The following is a 12485-nucleotide window of genomic DNA, read 5'->3' on the forward strand; positions in this document are numbered from 1 at the left end:
TTTGGAGGTGGAGGGATTCGAACCGGCGGAGCGCCCACGGAGCGCCCTCTGGCGGCGGCTGCGGGGTGGAACGTTTGGCTGAGGGTCCAGAGGTCGCCGGTTCGAATCCCGGTGGGGGGTTGAAACGTCAATGAGTTTTTTGGGATGTTTTGGCGAAATTCCAGAGGGGGATGAGGAGGGGGGTTCCTTTTGCACGCGCGCGCGGCTCCCGTTCCACGCGCGGACGCCGCATCCGCGGCGTCCGCGCGTGGAACGGGAACCGCGCAGGCGTGGAGGGAACGATGGGGAAAACGCCACCCGGCGCCCGTTCATTCCAATGGGGGTATAGCTCAGTGGCAGAGCATTTGACTGCAGATCAAGAGGTCCCCGGTTCAAATCCGGGTGCCCCCTCTTTTCTTTATTTCTCTTTTTAATTTTTCTTTCTTCCTCTTTATTTCTCTTTTTAATTCTCTCTTTTAGCCGCTTTTCATCCCCAGGTTTTTCCCTCGCCGCCGGTGGTTTAATTGAAAAAGGGTCCAAAAACACTCTGGTGGTGTGAAATTTTTGATTCCCTGATGGTGGTTTATCTGAAAGAGAAAACGGTGCCCAAACCCCCCCCTGGGTTTTTGTGAAATTTCGAATTCTGCTTTGCGAAGGGTTGCTCGCAAAGGGTTGTTTGTGTCTGTGTGTGTGTGTGTGTGTGTCTGTCTGTCTGTGTGTCTGTGTGTGTGTCTGTCTGTGTGTCTGTCTGTGTGTCTGCCTGTCTGTGTATCTGTGTGTGTGTCTGTGTGTGTGTCTGTCTGTCTGTGTGCCTGTCTATGTGTCTGTCTGTGTGTCTGTCTGTGTGTCTGCCTGTGTGTCTGTCTGTGTGTCTGCCTGTCTGTGTGTCTGTGTGTCTGTCTGTGTGTCTGTGTGTCTGTGTGTCTGTGTGTCTGTCTGTGTGTCTGTGTGTGTGTCTGTCTGTCTGTGTGTCTGTGTGTGTGTGTGTATCTGTCTGTCTGTGTCTGTATGTCTGTCTGTGTGTGTGTGTGTCTCTGTCGCTGTGTGTCTGTCTGTGTCTGTCCGTCTGTCTTTGTGTGTGTGTGTGTGTGTGTCTGTCTGTCCGTCTGTCTCTCTGTGTCTGTCTCTGTCTCTGTGTCTGTCTGTCTGTGTGTCTGTGTGTGTGTGTGTGTATCTGTCTGTCTGTGTCTGTATGTCTGTCTGTCTGTCCGTCTGTCTCTGTCTGTCTCTGTCTCTGTGTCTGTCTGTCTGTGTGCCTGTCTGTGTGTCTGTGTGTGTGTCTGTCTGTGTGTCTGTCCGTCCATCTGTCTCTGTGTCTCTGTCTCTGTCACCGTCTGTGTCTCTGCCTCTGTGTCTCTCTGTGTCTGTCCGTCTGTCTGTCTCTGTCTCTGTCTCTGCCCATCTGTCTCTGTGTCTGTCTGTCTGTCTGTCTGTCTGTGTCTCTGTCTCCATGTGTCTGTGTGTCTGTCTGTGTGTCTCTCTGTCTGTCTGTCTGTGTCTGTGTGTCTGTCTGTCTCTGTGTGTGTGTCTGTCTGTCTGTCTGTGTCTCTGTCTCTGTCTCTGTGTGTCTGTGTCTGTCCATCTGTGTGTCTGTGTGTCTGTCTTTGTGTCTCTGTGTGTGTCTCTGCATGTCTGTCTGTCTGTCTCTCTGTGTGTCTGTCTGTCTGTCTCTCTGTCTGTGTCTGTGTCTGTGTCTGTGTCTCTGTCTGTCCGTCTGTCTCTGTCTCTGTTTCTCTGTGTCTGTCCGTCTGTCTGTCTGTGTCTGTGTCTCTGTGTCTGTGTCTGTGTCTCTGTCTCTGTCTGTCTGTCTGTCCGTCTGTCTCTGTCTCTGTTTCTCTGTGTCTGTCCGTCTGTCTGTCTGTGTCTGTGTCTCTGTGTCTGTGTCTGTGTCTGTGTCCGTCTGTCTGTCTCTCTGTCTCTGTCTCTGTCTCTGTCTCTGTCTCTGTCTCTGTCTCTGTCTCTGTCTCTGTCTCTGTCTCTGTCTGTCCGTCTGTCTCTGTGTGTGTTCCCGCCGCCGGTAGGTGGCGCTGCTTTCCTTACGGCCGCCGGTAGGTGGCGCTGCTCTCCTTAAGGCCGCCGGTAGGTGGCGCTGTCGCTCCCGCCGCGCCGCCTCTTCCGGCGCCAAGATGTCGAAGCGAGGTGAGGCCTGGCCCGGTGTCCGCGGCCTTCCCGCTCCATCCGCCGCCATCCCGGGTTATCCCGCTCCATGCCGGGTTATCCCGAGGCGGAGAGGGCTGCGGGAGCGGCGCTGAGCGCGGGGTGGCGCGGATGGCGCGGCCGGTGCGGCTGCGGCGGGGCCGGGCCCGCGCGGGGTTGGGGCATTAACGCTCTTGTGGCCCCGCAGGACGCGGAGGATCGTCCGGGGCCAAATTCCGCATCTCGCTGGGGCTCCCGGTGGGAGCCGTGATCAACTGCGCCGACAACACGGGTGAGCCTCGGGGGGAGCGGGAAAAACCCCTCTGGAACCGGGAAACCCCCCCTTGAATCGGGATACACCCCCTGGAACCGGGAAACCCCCCCTTGAACCGGGATACACCCCCTGGAACCGGGAAACGCCCCCTAACCGGGATACTCCTCTTGGAATCGGGATGCTCCCCTTGGAATGGGGAGCTTCGGTGGGAAAAAGCCCCTCTGGAACCGGGAGAGCGTCTCTGGAACCGGGAGAGGTCCCCTGGAATCGGGCGGGTCAGTGGGAAAGAGCCCCCGTGGGACTGGGAGAGCTCCTTTGGAACTGGGAGAGCCCCCGTGGGACTGGGTGGGTCGGGGGGAAATACCTCCCCTGGAATCGGGCGGGTCAGTGGGAAAGAGCCCCCCTGGAACTGGGATACCCCTCTGGAACCAGCCGGGCAGGAAGGAGCCCCCTGGACCTGGGGAATCCCACGGGAAGGAACCCCCCTGGGATCGGGGGATTCCTGCAGGAAGGAGACCCTTGGGACCGGACGGGGGGGGCATTAGGAAGGGATCACCCTGGAACCAGGGAGAAAGGACACTCCTCTGGAATTGGGGGACCCTGCAGGGGGGAAGGAGCCCCCAGGGTAACACAGAGGGCAAGCAGGTGTTGAGCCAATTCCCAAACGCTGGATCCCTCCTGGGAGCTCTCCCTGTGCCCGGGGCTGAGCGGGAGGAGGCAGCAGCTGTTCCCAGCTATCCCAGGATAACCCCTGGCCTGGCTATCCCGGGATAACGTGGGCGCTGCTCTCCGCAGGGGCCAAGAACCTCTACATCATCTCCGTGAAGGGCATCAAGGGCCGCCTGAACCGGCTGCCGGCGGCCGGCGTGGGGGACATGGTGATGGCCACGGTGAAGAAGGGCAAGCCTGAGCTGAGGAAGAAGGGTGAGTCCTGCTGCTGCTCTGCCAGAGTGTGCTGGGAAGTGGGCACAGCCCCTCGAGCGCCAGGACCAGCAGCAGTACCGGTACCAGTTCCAGTAGCAGTTCCAGTACCTCCCCCTTCTGTAAAGCACTCGCTGGGTCTGTGCTGTGGCTCACGGAGTTGTCGTGGAAGGGCAGAGCAAAGGCACCGCTTTTGGGTGAAGTGGCAGCTCGTGCTGTTGATTTCAATCAGTGGTGGGACACGGGGCTTGGAGGCCTGGAATGAGTTGGGTTGGGTTGGGTTGGGTTGGGTTGGATTGGGTTGGGTTGGGTTGGGTTGGGTTGGGTTGGGTTGGATTGGGTTGGGTTGGGTTGGGTTGGGTTGGGTTGGGTTGGATTGGGTTGGGTTGGGTTGGGTTAGGTTGGGTTGGATTGGGTTAGGTTGGGTTGGGTTGGGTTAGGTTGGATTGGGTTGGATTGGGTTAGGTTGGATTGGGTTGGATTGGGTTGGGTTGGGTTAGGTTGGATTGGGTTGGGTTGGATTGGGTTAGGTTGGATTGGGTTGGATTGGGTTGGGTTGGATTGGGTTAGGTTGGATTGGGTTGGATTGGGTTGGGTTGGGTTGGGAGGGACCCTCAATCCCACCCAGTCCCACCCTCTGCCAGGGCTCCCACTCCAGAGCTGAGTGTTGTCTGTGTTGGCTCCTACTCCAAGGGAATTTCTGCTGAATGTTGTCTATCAATTAATGGTTTATTTAGAAATAAAGGTGGGAAAGTGAGAAAAAAATGGATTATCCAAGATGCAGCTCCAAGTGTTACACACTCAAGGAGACTTGATTATAACCTGAAACTTTTCTCGGTGAAACTCCACAAATACAAGATATAAAGTGAAAAAAACCCCCGAATTTGTGCCTGGGGTTTGATGCTGCAGCAGAGCAGCTCCTGGGGCCATCTCCTGGGGTGTTTGTCCCATTGCTGTGAGCCTGAGCTGCTCCTTTCCCTCCCAGTGCACCCGGCCGTGGTGATCCGGCAGCGCAAATCCTACCGCAGGAAGGATGGGGTGTTCCTCTACTTCGAGGACAATGCAGGAGTGATTGTAAATAACAAAGGGGAGATGAAAGGTGAGGAGGCCTGGAATTTTGTCCCACTGGGAATGGGGGGAGGTTGGCACTGCCACAGGGCTGAGCTTTCCTGAGGGAAAGGAGCCAGCTCAGAGTGGGATGGTGAGTGGGAAATGCTGCCCTGAACCAACTGTGCCTTCTAGTCATGGAACTCCAGAATGGTTTGGGTTGGAAAGGACCTTAAAGATCAGGAGAGTTCCAACCTCCTGCCATGGGCAGGGACACCTCCCACCAGCCCAGGGTGCTCCAAGCCCTGTCCAACCTGGCCTTGGACACTCCCAGGGATGGGGCACTCCCAGGGCAGTCCCAGCAGCACCACACAGAGGGATTCACAGTCACAGAACCCCAGAATGGATTGGGTTAAAGCCCATCCAGTGCCACCCCTGCCATGGCAGGGACGCCTCCCACTATCCCAGGGTGCTCCCAGCCCTGTCCAGCCTGGCCTGGGACACTCCCAGAGATCCAGGGACAGCCACAGCTGCTCTGGGCAGTCCATTCCCCCTGGCAGGGCAGGAGTGATGCTCCATTATCCCTGTTGTTTTCCAGGCTCAGCAATCACAGGCCCCGTGGCCAAGGAGTGTGCGGATCTGTGGCCCAGGATCGCCTCCAACGCCGGCAGCATCGCCTGAGCCTCTGCACAGGCAGAAATAAAAGTCCTTGTACCAACTCCCTGGTGTGTTTCTTGCCAAAGTGCCTCCCCCGTGGACAGGATGGTGGTGGAAGGAGGGAGGTGGTGCTGGGAAGGCTTTTTGTGGAGCTCCTCGTGTGCTTCGGCAGGAAAACGGGATTTGGGGCTTTAATATCCTGAGGGTGGTTTTTAGGCAAGTTCTTGGACTGCTGGAAAATACCTGGATGGTTGGATTAAACATTTTGGGGGATTTTTGGTATCCTCTGCCTTTGGGGTGCCAGTTGGAGGACGGGCTGTGGGCAGGTGGGAGGTGTTGCAGGTAATTCCTGTGCCAGGCTGGGCACACCCTGAGACCAAACAGGGGCACAGCCCCAGAGCCTTCAGTGACACTGCTGGAAATGCCCCTTTTTCTTGTCCACAGTGGGGTGTTTTACTGGAAATTAGGTGGGAATTCATTAGCCTGGACCTCCAGGGCTGCTTGGGAGGGTGAGGGAAGACCCAGGGTGGGTTTGGGGTGGAAGGAGGGGCAGTGAGGGTGGTGGGAGGTGGGCAGGGATGGGGTGTGGGAGGAGCCCTGGAATGTGGGAGCAGTTCTGGAATGTGGCTGGGCCACCTGTCCCTGCCCACAAGGAGCCTCACCTGGCCCTGCTGCCCAGATGGGGGTATAGCTCAGGGGTAGAGCATTTGACTGCAGATCAAGAGGTCCCCGGTTCAAATCCGGGTGCCCCCTCCCTTTTTTTCCTTCTTTTCACCCCCAAAATGTGGTTTGGAGCCCCCCACTCCCCTGGTTTCCCCCTGCACTGTCCATGGGCCTGTGCTGGGTGGTGGCCACGGGGCAGGCAGGAGGTTCCAGCAGAGCCAGAGGAGCATCCCTGGACTGTTTCCAAGGAAAGGGATGAGTATTTCTTGAGAACCTGTTTTTTGTCTTGGGATTAATTAGCAGTTTTGCTGGGATGGTAATTAGCAAGGATATTCCTGCTGGGAAGAGCAACAGAAGGAAGGGGGTATAGCTCAGTGGTAGAGCATTTGACTGCAGATCAAGAGGTCCCTGGTTCAACTCCAGGTGCCCCCTCTTTTCTCTTCCTTTTGCCAAAATCTTCCCCAGGAAGCAGCTGGGGAGCTGTTCTTGGACCTGGGAGCTTGTGCTGTGCAGTGAGTGGTGGTTTGGAGCTTCAGCTGTGAAGGTGTTGGGGCCCTGAGTGTGGGAGAGTGCAGGGGTTGCAGTGGGTGTAACTGCCCCCTGTGGGTGTAGCTGCTCCCTGTGGGTGTAACTGCCCCCTGTGGGTGTAACTGCTCCCTGTGGGTGTAACTGCCCCCTGTGGGTGTAACTGCCCCCTGTGGGTGTAGCTGCCCCCTGTGGGTGTAGCTGCCCCCTGTGGGTGTAACTGCCCCCTGTGGGTGTAACTGCCCCCTGTGGGTGTAGCTGCTCCCTGTGGGTGTAACTGCCCCCTGTGGGTGTAACTGCTCCCTGTGGGTGTAACTGCCCCCTGTGGGTGTAACTGCTCCCTGTGGGTACTCAGTGTGTAACTCCTGTCTGGGGGTCCTTTCCTTAATTCTCTGTTTGCAGAAATTCCATATATGGGAGAAAACATGGACTGGATCAGGGCTGGAATAAGGAGTGGGGAAACCCAGACTGGGTTGGTCTGGAATCTGGAATGGGGGTAAAACTGGACTGGATCCAGGCTGGAATGGGAATGGGAGAAAACCCAGAGTGGATCAGAGCTGGGGTATGGAATGGGAGAAAAGCCAGACTGGAGCAGCTCAGGATATGGAAGGGGGGAAACCTGGACAGGATCAGATCCAGAACTGGGAGTGGGGGAAAACCAGGAGCAGATCAGATCTGGGATGCAGAATGGGGGGCAAAGCCTGGATTAGATCTCCACAGTAACCACAACTGCCCCCATTCATCCCATTCACCATCCTTTCCATGTTTAACTCCTGCACAGCCTGGCAGGCCCCTGAGGAGCACAGGGGTGGCCAGGGAAGGAATCCAGCACAGGGGCAGCAAAGCTTCTCCCTCTCTCTAGAAATGCCTTGATGAGTCCTTGCCCAGGCCCTGCCCCAGGGGGGTATAGCTCAGTGGCAGAGCATTTGACTGCAGATCAAGAGGTCCCTGGTTCAACTCCAGGTGCCCCCTCCTTTTTCTCCTTATTTTCCTCTTCCTTCAACCTTCCTTTTTCCAAAATCTCCCACAGGAAGAAACTGGGGAGCTGTTGTTGGACCTGGGAGTTTGTGCTGTGCACTGAGTGGGGGTTTGGAGCTTCAGCTGTGAAGGAACTGAGTGTTCATTGGGACACTCCAGGGGTTGTTCAGGGAGTAACTACAGAGTTCGTACTTCTGTCTGGTCCCAGTTCTTTGCACTCATCATGTTTGTGACATTTATCACAGCCAATTCCCTGCACAGCCCTTGGCAGGCACATGAAGGTGCCCAGGGGGCTGTTGAGTATTAAAGCCCAACCACCAGTGGACACAGAACTTTGTTTGAGTCTCCAAATGTTTATAAATCACCCTGTGCAGATCCTGCCCCAGGGGGTGTAGCTCAGTGGCAGAGCATTTGACTGCAGATCAAGAGGTCCCTGGTTCAACTCCAGGTGCCCCCTCTTTTTGCTGCTTTTCCTTGGGATTTTGGGGGGTTTGGTCACCAAAGGCAAACAAAGCTCAGCTCAGTTTTCTCTGCTGTTGTCTCTTTTTGCTGTTCCAGTCGGAGCTGGAGCTGAGGGGAAGTGTCAGAGGCTCCAAGGCAGTTGCTGTGTCACACAGAGCACTCAGGGAACAGATGGAAAACCGGGAGAGGGGAGGGAGGGGCTGGCCAAGGCCGTGTGGTGTCTGCAGCACAGAGCAGTGTTGCTGTGGGAGTCACTCACTGCTGCTGCATTCCAGCCCTGCACTTCCTGCAGCAGGAGCTGATTCCCAAGGAGCAGAGGCAGCAGGAAATTGTGAAGAACATCCTTGAAATGTTTTTTTTGTGGGCAAGGGGAGAGATGTCAGGCAGGGGGTATAGCTCAGTGGCAGAGCATTTGACTGCAGATCAAGAGGTCCCTGGTTCAACTCCAGGTGCCCCCTCTTTTCTCTTCCTTTTGCCAAAATCTCCCCCAGGAAGAAGCTGGGGAGCTGTTGTTGGACCTGTGAGCTTGTGCTGTGCACTGAGTGGGGGTTTGGAGCTTCAGCATTGAAGGAACTGAGGCTCTGTTGGGGAAATGCAGGAGTTGTGCAGTGAGTGAGTAGTGAGTTTGTTTGTAGTTTTGTCTGTAGTCATCCCATCTACCCTAACTGATGATATTTCCCATCTTTTATCTTGTTTAACTCCCAGTACAGGCTTTGTCAGGCACTTGAAGGTGCACAGGGGGTTGTCAAATAAAGGAATCCAAGCCCTGGACAGGAAAGCTGCTGTCCCTGTTTCCATGTGCCTGTGCAGCTCCCACTGCAGGGGGTGTAGCTCAGTGGCAGAGCATTTGACTGCAGATCAAGAGGTCCCTGGTTCAACTCCAGGTGCCCCCTTTCCTCCTCTTTTTCCATGAGAACCTGAGGAATCCTCCCTTTATTTAACCCCAGTGAGTGCACAGTCTCTGAATTCCAAGATTAAAGAACTGAGAATTCAGCCACAGCCCCTGCACAGCTCCCTGTGGGTGCCAAGGCCCAGGGACTGTTTGCTCAGTGAGGAAACTCTGGGGAGGTGTTTTGTTTGGACCAGACCCTGTGTGTGTGTCTGTGTTTGCTGCAGGAACTTCCTGTGCACACTTTGCCTGCTCCACTCACTGCAAATCAGGAGCTGCTTCAGCACAGTGGGCACAAAGCCTGAGCTGTGCAGAAGGGTGTTCATTGCTCCTCCCAGGACACCCAGCCAGGGGGTATAGCTCAGTGGCAGAGCATTTGACTGCAGATCAAGAGGTCCCTGGTTCAACTCCAGGTGCCCCCTGTCCTTTTCCTCTTCCTTCAACCTTCCTTTTGCCAAAATCTCCCCCAGGAAGAAACTGGGGAGCTGTTGTTGGACCTGTGAGCCTGTGCTGTGCAGTGAGTGGGGGTTTGGAGCTTCAGCATTGAGGGAACTGAGTGTTCATTGGGACACTCCAGGGGTTGTTCAGGGAGTAACTACAGAGTTTGTACTTCTGTCTGGTCTCAGTTCTTTGCACTCATCATGTTTGTGACATTTATCACAGCCAATTCCCTGCACAGCCCTTGGCAGGCACATGAAGGTGCCCAGGGGGCTGTTGAGTATTAAAGCCCAACCACCAGTGGACACAGAACTTTGTTTGAGTCTCCAGATGTTTATAAATCACCCTGTGCAGATCCTGCCCCAGGGGGTGTAGCTCAGTGGCAGAGCATTTGACTGCAGATCAAGAGGTCCCTGGTTCAACTCCAGGTGCCCCCTTGTTTTTCTCCTCTCCTTCAGCCTTCCTTTTGCCAAAGTTTGTCACAGGAAAACCCTGGAGAGCTCCTGTTGGGCCTGTGAGCTTGTGCTGTGCAGCTGGTTGGGGGTTTCAGCTTCAAAGGCATCGTGGCTGTGACTCCTGGGGAGCTGCAGGGGCTGTGCAGTGTGTGGGGAACCCCTCCCTGTGCCTGTGTGTCCTTTCCCTGCTCTTCATTCTCTGGAGGCATCACAATTATGGTAATTTATGGCATTTACCTGCCTTTGACAGGCTGATGAAGGTGCACAGGCAGCTGGTGAGCAAATGAATCCAACCTGTGGACAGAAAAACCTGTTTTTCTTTGGCAAATACACGTTTTCATACCTACACAAGCACACCCTGTCCCAGGGGGTGTAGCTCAGTGGCAGAGCATTTGACTGCAGATCAAGAGGTCCCTGGTTCAACTCCAGGTGCCCCCTTTCCTTTTCCTCTTCCTTCAACCTTCCTTTTCCCAGAATCTCCCCCAGGAAGAAGCTGGGGAGCTGTTGTTGGGCCTGGGAGTGATGGTTTTGTGGTTCACTGAAGGAACTGAGGCTCTGCTGGGGTTGTGCAGTGAGTGGGTGAGTTTGAATTCTCTGTACTCACCCCATTACCAAAACTGCTGAGATTTCCCATCTTTGACCACGTTTAACTCCCAGTGCAGCCTGTCAGGCACTTTAGGGTGCACAGGGGGCTGTGAGGTGAAGGAATCCAAGCCCTGGAGATGTTTCTAAGTGTGCAGATCCTGCCCCAGGGGGTGTAGCTCAGTGGCAGAGCATTTGACTGCAGTCCCTGGTTCAACTCCAGGTGCCCCCTCCCCTTTAGCTGCTTTTTCACCCTTTTCCCCCCCCAGAATCTCCTCACAGATTTCCTCTTTTCCCCAGATTTTCCCCCCTTTTCCATCCTTTTCCTGGATTTTTTCCCTTATTTTCCTTCCTTTTCCCAGATTTCCCACCTGGATTTCCCTCTTTTTTTCTCCTTTTCCTGGATTTTTCTCCCTCCTTTTCCCACTTGGAATTTTCCTCTTTTCCCTCCTTTTCCCAGATTTTTCCCATCCTTTTCCCACCTGGAATCTTTTTCTTTTCCCTCTTTTGCCTGAATTTTTCTGCCTCTTTTCCCAGATTTTTCCCACCCTTTTCCCACCTGGAATTTCCCTCCTTTTCCCAGATTTTTCCTGGAGTTTCCCCCCCTTTTTCCCTCCTTTTCCCGCTCGGAATTTCTCTTCTTTTCCCACATTCTTCTTTTTTTCCCACTTGGGAAAAAAATTTCCCTCTTTTCCCTGGTGCTTTCCTCCCCCTTCTTTTCCCAGATTTCCCCCCTCCTTTTCCATCCTTTTCCCACCTGGAATGTCTTCCCTTTTTTTTTCCTGTATTTTTCCACCTCTTTTCCCAGATTTTTCCTGGAGTTTTCCTTCTTCTTTTCCCTCATTTTTCCCACCCTTTTCCTGGATTTTTCCCAGATTTTTCTCTCTTCTTTTCCCTCATTTTTCCCTGGAATTTTCCCAGATTTTTCTCTCTTCTTTTCCCTCATTTTTCCCAGATTTTTCCCACCCTCTGAGCTCTTGGAAATCACCTGATGATATTTTTGCCAAGGATGGAAGCAAAGCTTGGGACTGACATGCCCCCTTTGCCCTCCTGGTGCTGCAGGTCCTCACAAACAGGCTCAGCAGCTCCTGGTTTTCCTGTGCGGTGATTAAAGCAGGGAATGACCCCAATTAAAGCAGGGAATGACCCCAATTAAAGCAGGGAATGACCCCAATTAAAGCCCTGAATCACCCGCACGGTGGTTGCCGCGCTGGCCCCGGGGCTCGAACCCGCCCCCGCCGCTCCCCGGGCGGTGCCGCTGCCGCCGAGCCAGCCCCGAGCGGCCCCCGGGGCAGGGAGGGGGGCCCGGGCAGGGGAAGGTGGCGCAGGGGCAGCGCCGGGGGCCGGGCACGGCGGGGACACGGGTTCGAACCCGGGCTGGGACACGGGAACGGGGAGGGGGTCACTGGTCCTGACCCGGACTGGGGGGAGGCCAGTTCTAACCCGGATTGAAATGGGAGTCACTGGTCCTGACCCGGACTGGGGGGAGCCCAGTTCTAACCCGGATTGAAATGGGGGTCCCAATTCTAACTCGAACTGAAATGGGGGCCAGTGGAACTAACCCAGACTGGGGGGGATCCCAGTTTAACCCAGACTGAAATGGGGGATCCCAGTTTAACCCAGACTGAAATGGGGATCCCAGTTTAACCCAGACTGAAATGGGGGTCCCAGTCCTAACCCAGACTGAAATGGGGGTCCCAGTCCTAACCCAGACTGAAATGGGGGGTCCCAGTTTAACCCAGACTGAAATGGGGGTCACTGGTCCTAACCCAGACTCAAATAGGGGTCCCAGTTTAACCCAGACTGAAATTGGGGATCCCAGTTTAACCCAGACTGAAATGGGGGGTCCCAGTTTAACCCAGAACTGAAATGGGGGGTCCCAGCTCTAACAGAGACTGAAATGGATGTCCCAGTTCTAACCCGGACTCCAATGAGGGTCACTGGATCTAACCCGGACTGAAATGGATGTCCCAGTTCTAACCCAGACTGAAATATGGGGATCACTGGTCCTAACCCAGACTGAAACGGAGGTCCCAGTTCCAACCTGGCTGGCACCAGTTCCGACCTGGCTGGTCCCAGTTCTATCCTGGCTGGTCCCAGTTCCGACCTGGCTGGTCCCAGTTCCGACCTGGCTGGTCCCAGTTCTATCCTGGCTGGTCCCAGTTCCGACCTGGCTGGTCCCAGTTCCGACCTGGCTGGTCCCAGTTCTATCCTGGCTGGTCCCAGTTCCGACCTGGCTGGTCCCAGTTCCAACCTCCCCCAGTCTGGGCACTCCCAGGTTCTAACCCGGACATCAACCGGCTCCTCCCCGGCACATCCCCGGCTCTGGCTCTGCCCCGGCCCCAGCGGAGGTGGCGGCGCAGCCCGGCCCGCCTGAGGGGCCTCCCCGCCGTTCCTTCCCTCCCTCCTCCTCCTCCTTCTCCGCCGCCATCTTGCCGGTTGCCGGAAGTGACGCCACACGGAGGCGCGGCAGGACAGG

At 55.5% G+C, this 12485-nt stretch overlaps 1 protein-coding gene, 1 long non-coding RNA gene and 11 other non-coding genes across 13 annotated transcripts; 12 read left to right on the forward strand and 1 right to left on the reverse strand.

Annotated features, from left to right (window-relative positions):
- Positions 1 to 318: 318 nt before the first annotated feature.
- Positions 319 to 390, forward strand: TRNAC-GCA (transfer RNA cysteine (anticodon GCA)). Its single transcript has one exon. It is a non-coding gene; the product is annotated as a tRNA-Cys (tRNA).
- A 1650-nt stretch (positions 391 to 2040) lies between these two features.
- Positions 2041 to 5076, forward strand: RPL23 (ribosomal protein L23). The gene is made up of 5 exons (XM_071577515.1): positions 2041 to 2118; positions 2324 to 2407; positions 3185 to 3313; positions 4296 to 4409; positions 4956 to 5076. The coding sequence occupies exons 1-5, from the start codon at positions 2106 to 2108 to the stop codon at positions 5036 to 5038; spliced, it is 423 nt and encodes a 140-aa protein (XP_071433616.1). The 5' UTR covers positions 2041 to 2105; the 3' UTR covers positions 5039 to 5076.
- LOC139682973 (small nucleolar RNA SNORA21) lies at positions 3425 to 3555 on the forward strand. The gene has a single exon (XR_011699700.1). It is a non-coding gene; the product is annotated as a small nucleolar RNA SNORA21 (small nucleolar RNA).
- Positions 5077 to 5695: 619 nt separating the features above from the next.
- On the forward strand, positions 5696 to 5767 carry TRNAC-GCA (transfer RNA cysteine (anticodon GCA)). Its single transcript has one exon. It is a non-coding gene; the product is annotated as a tRNA-Cys (tRNA).
- Positions 5768 to 6037: 270 nt separating this feature from the next.
- TRNAC-GCA (transfer RNA cysteine (anticodon GCA)) lies at positions 6038 to 6109 on the forward strand. The gene has a single exon. It is a non-coding gene; the product is annotated as a tRNA-Cys (tRNA).
- Positions 6110 to 6765: 656 nt separating this feature from the next.
- Positions 6766 to 12438, reverse strand: LOC139682871 (uncharacterized). Its single transcript, XR_011699685.1, has 3 exons — positions 12293 to 12438; positions 10995 to 11103; positions 6766 to 9718 (listed from the first exon to the last, which is right to left on the reverse strand). It is a non-coding gene; the product is annotated as an uncharacterized lncRNA (long non-coding RNA).
- TRNAC-GCA (transfer RNA cysteine (anticodon GCA)) lies at positions 7103 to 7174 on the forward strand. Its single transcript has one exon. It is a non-coding gene; the product is annotated as a tRNA-Cys (tRNA).
- Positions 7566 to 7637, forward strand: TRNAC-GCA (transfer RNA cysteine (anticodon GCA)). The gene has a single exon. It is a non-coding gene; the product is annotated as a tRNA-Cys (tRNA).
- Positions 8029 to 8100, forward strand: TRNAC-GCA (transfer RNA cysteine (anticodon GCA)). Its single transcript has one exon. It is a non-coding gene; the product is annotated as a tRNA-Cys (tRNA).
- Positions 8464 to 8535, forward strand: TRNAC-GCA (transfer RNA cysteine (anticodon GCA)). The gene has a single exon. It is a non-coding gene; the product is annotated as a tRNA-Cys (tRNA).
- Positions 8882 to 8953, forward strand: TRNAC-GCA (transfer RNA cysteine (anticodon GCA)). The gene has a single exon. It is a non-coding gene; the product is annotated as a tRNA-Cys (tRNA).
- On the forward strand, positions 9335 to 9406 carry TRNAC-GCA (transfer RNA cysteine (anticodon GCA)). The gene has a single exon. It is a non-coding gene; the product is annotated as a tRNA-Cys (tRNA).
- TRNAC-GCA (transfer RNA cysteine (anticodon GCA)) lies at positions 9791 to 9862 on the forward strand. The gene has a single exon. It is a non-coding gene; the product is annotated as a tRNA-Cys (tRNA).
- Positions 12439 to 12485: the final 47 nt, after the last annotated feature.

Source organism: Pithys albifrons, chromosome 25 (genome assembly GCF_047495875.1).
Source record: "Pithys albifrons albifrons isolate INPA30051 chromosome 25, PitAlb_v1, whole genome shotgun sequence".
NCBI classification, from domain to species: domain Eukaryota; kingdom Metazoa; phylum Chordata; class Aves; order Passeriformes; family Thamnophilidae; genus Pithys; species Pithys albifrons.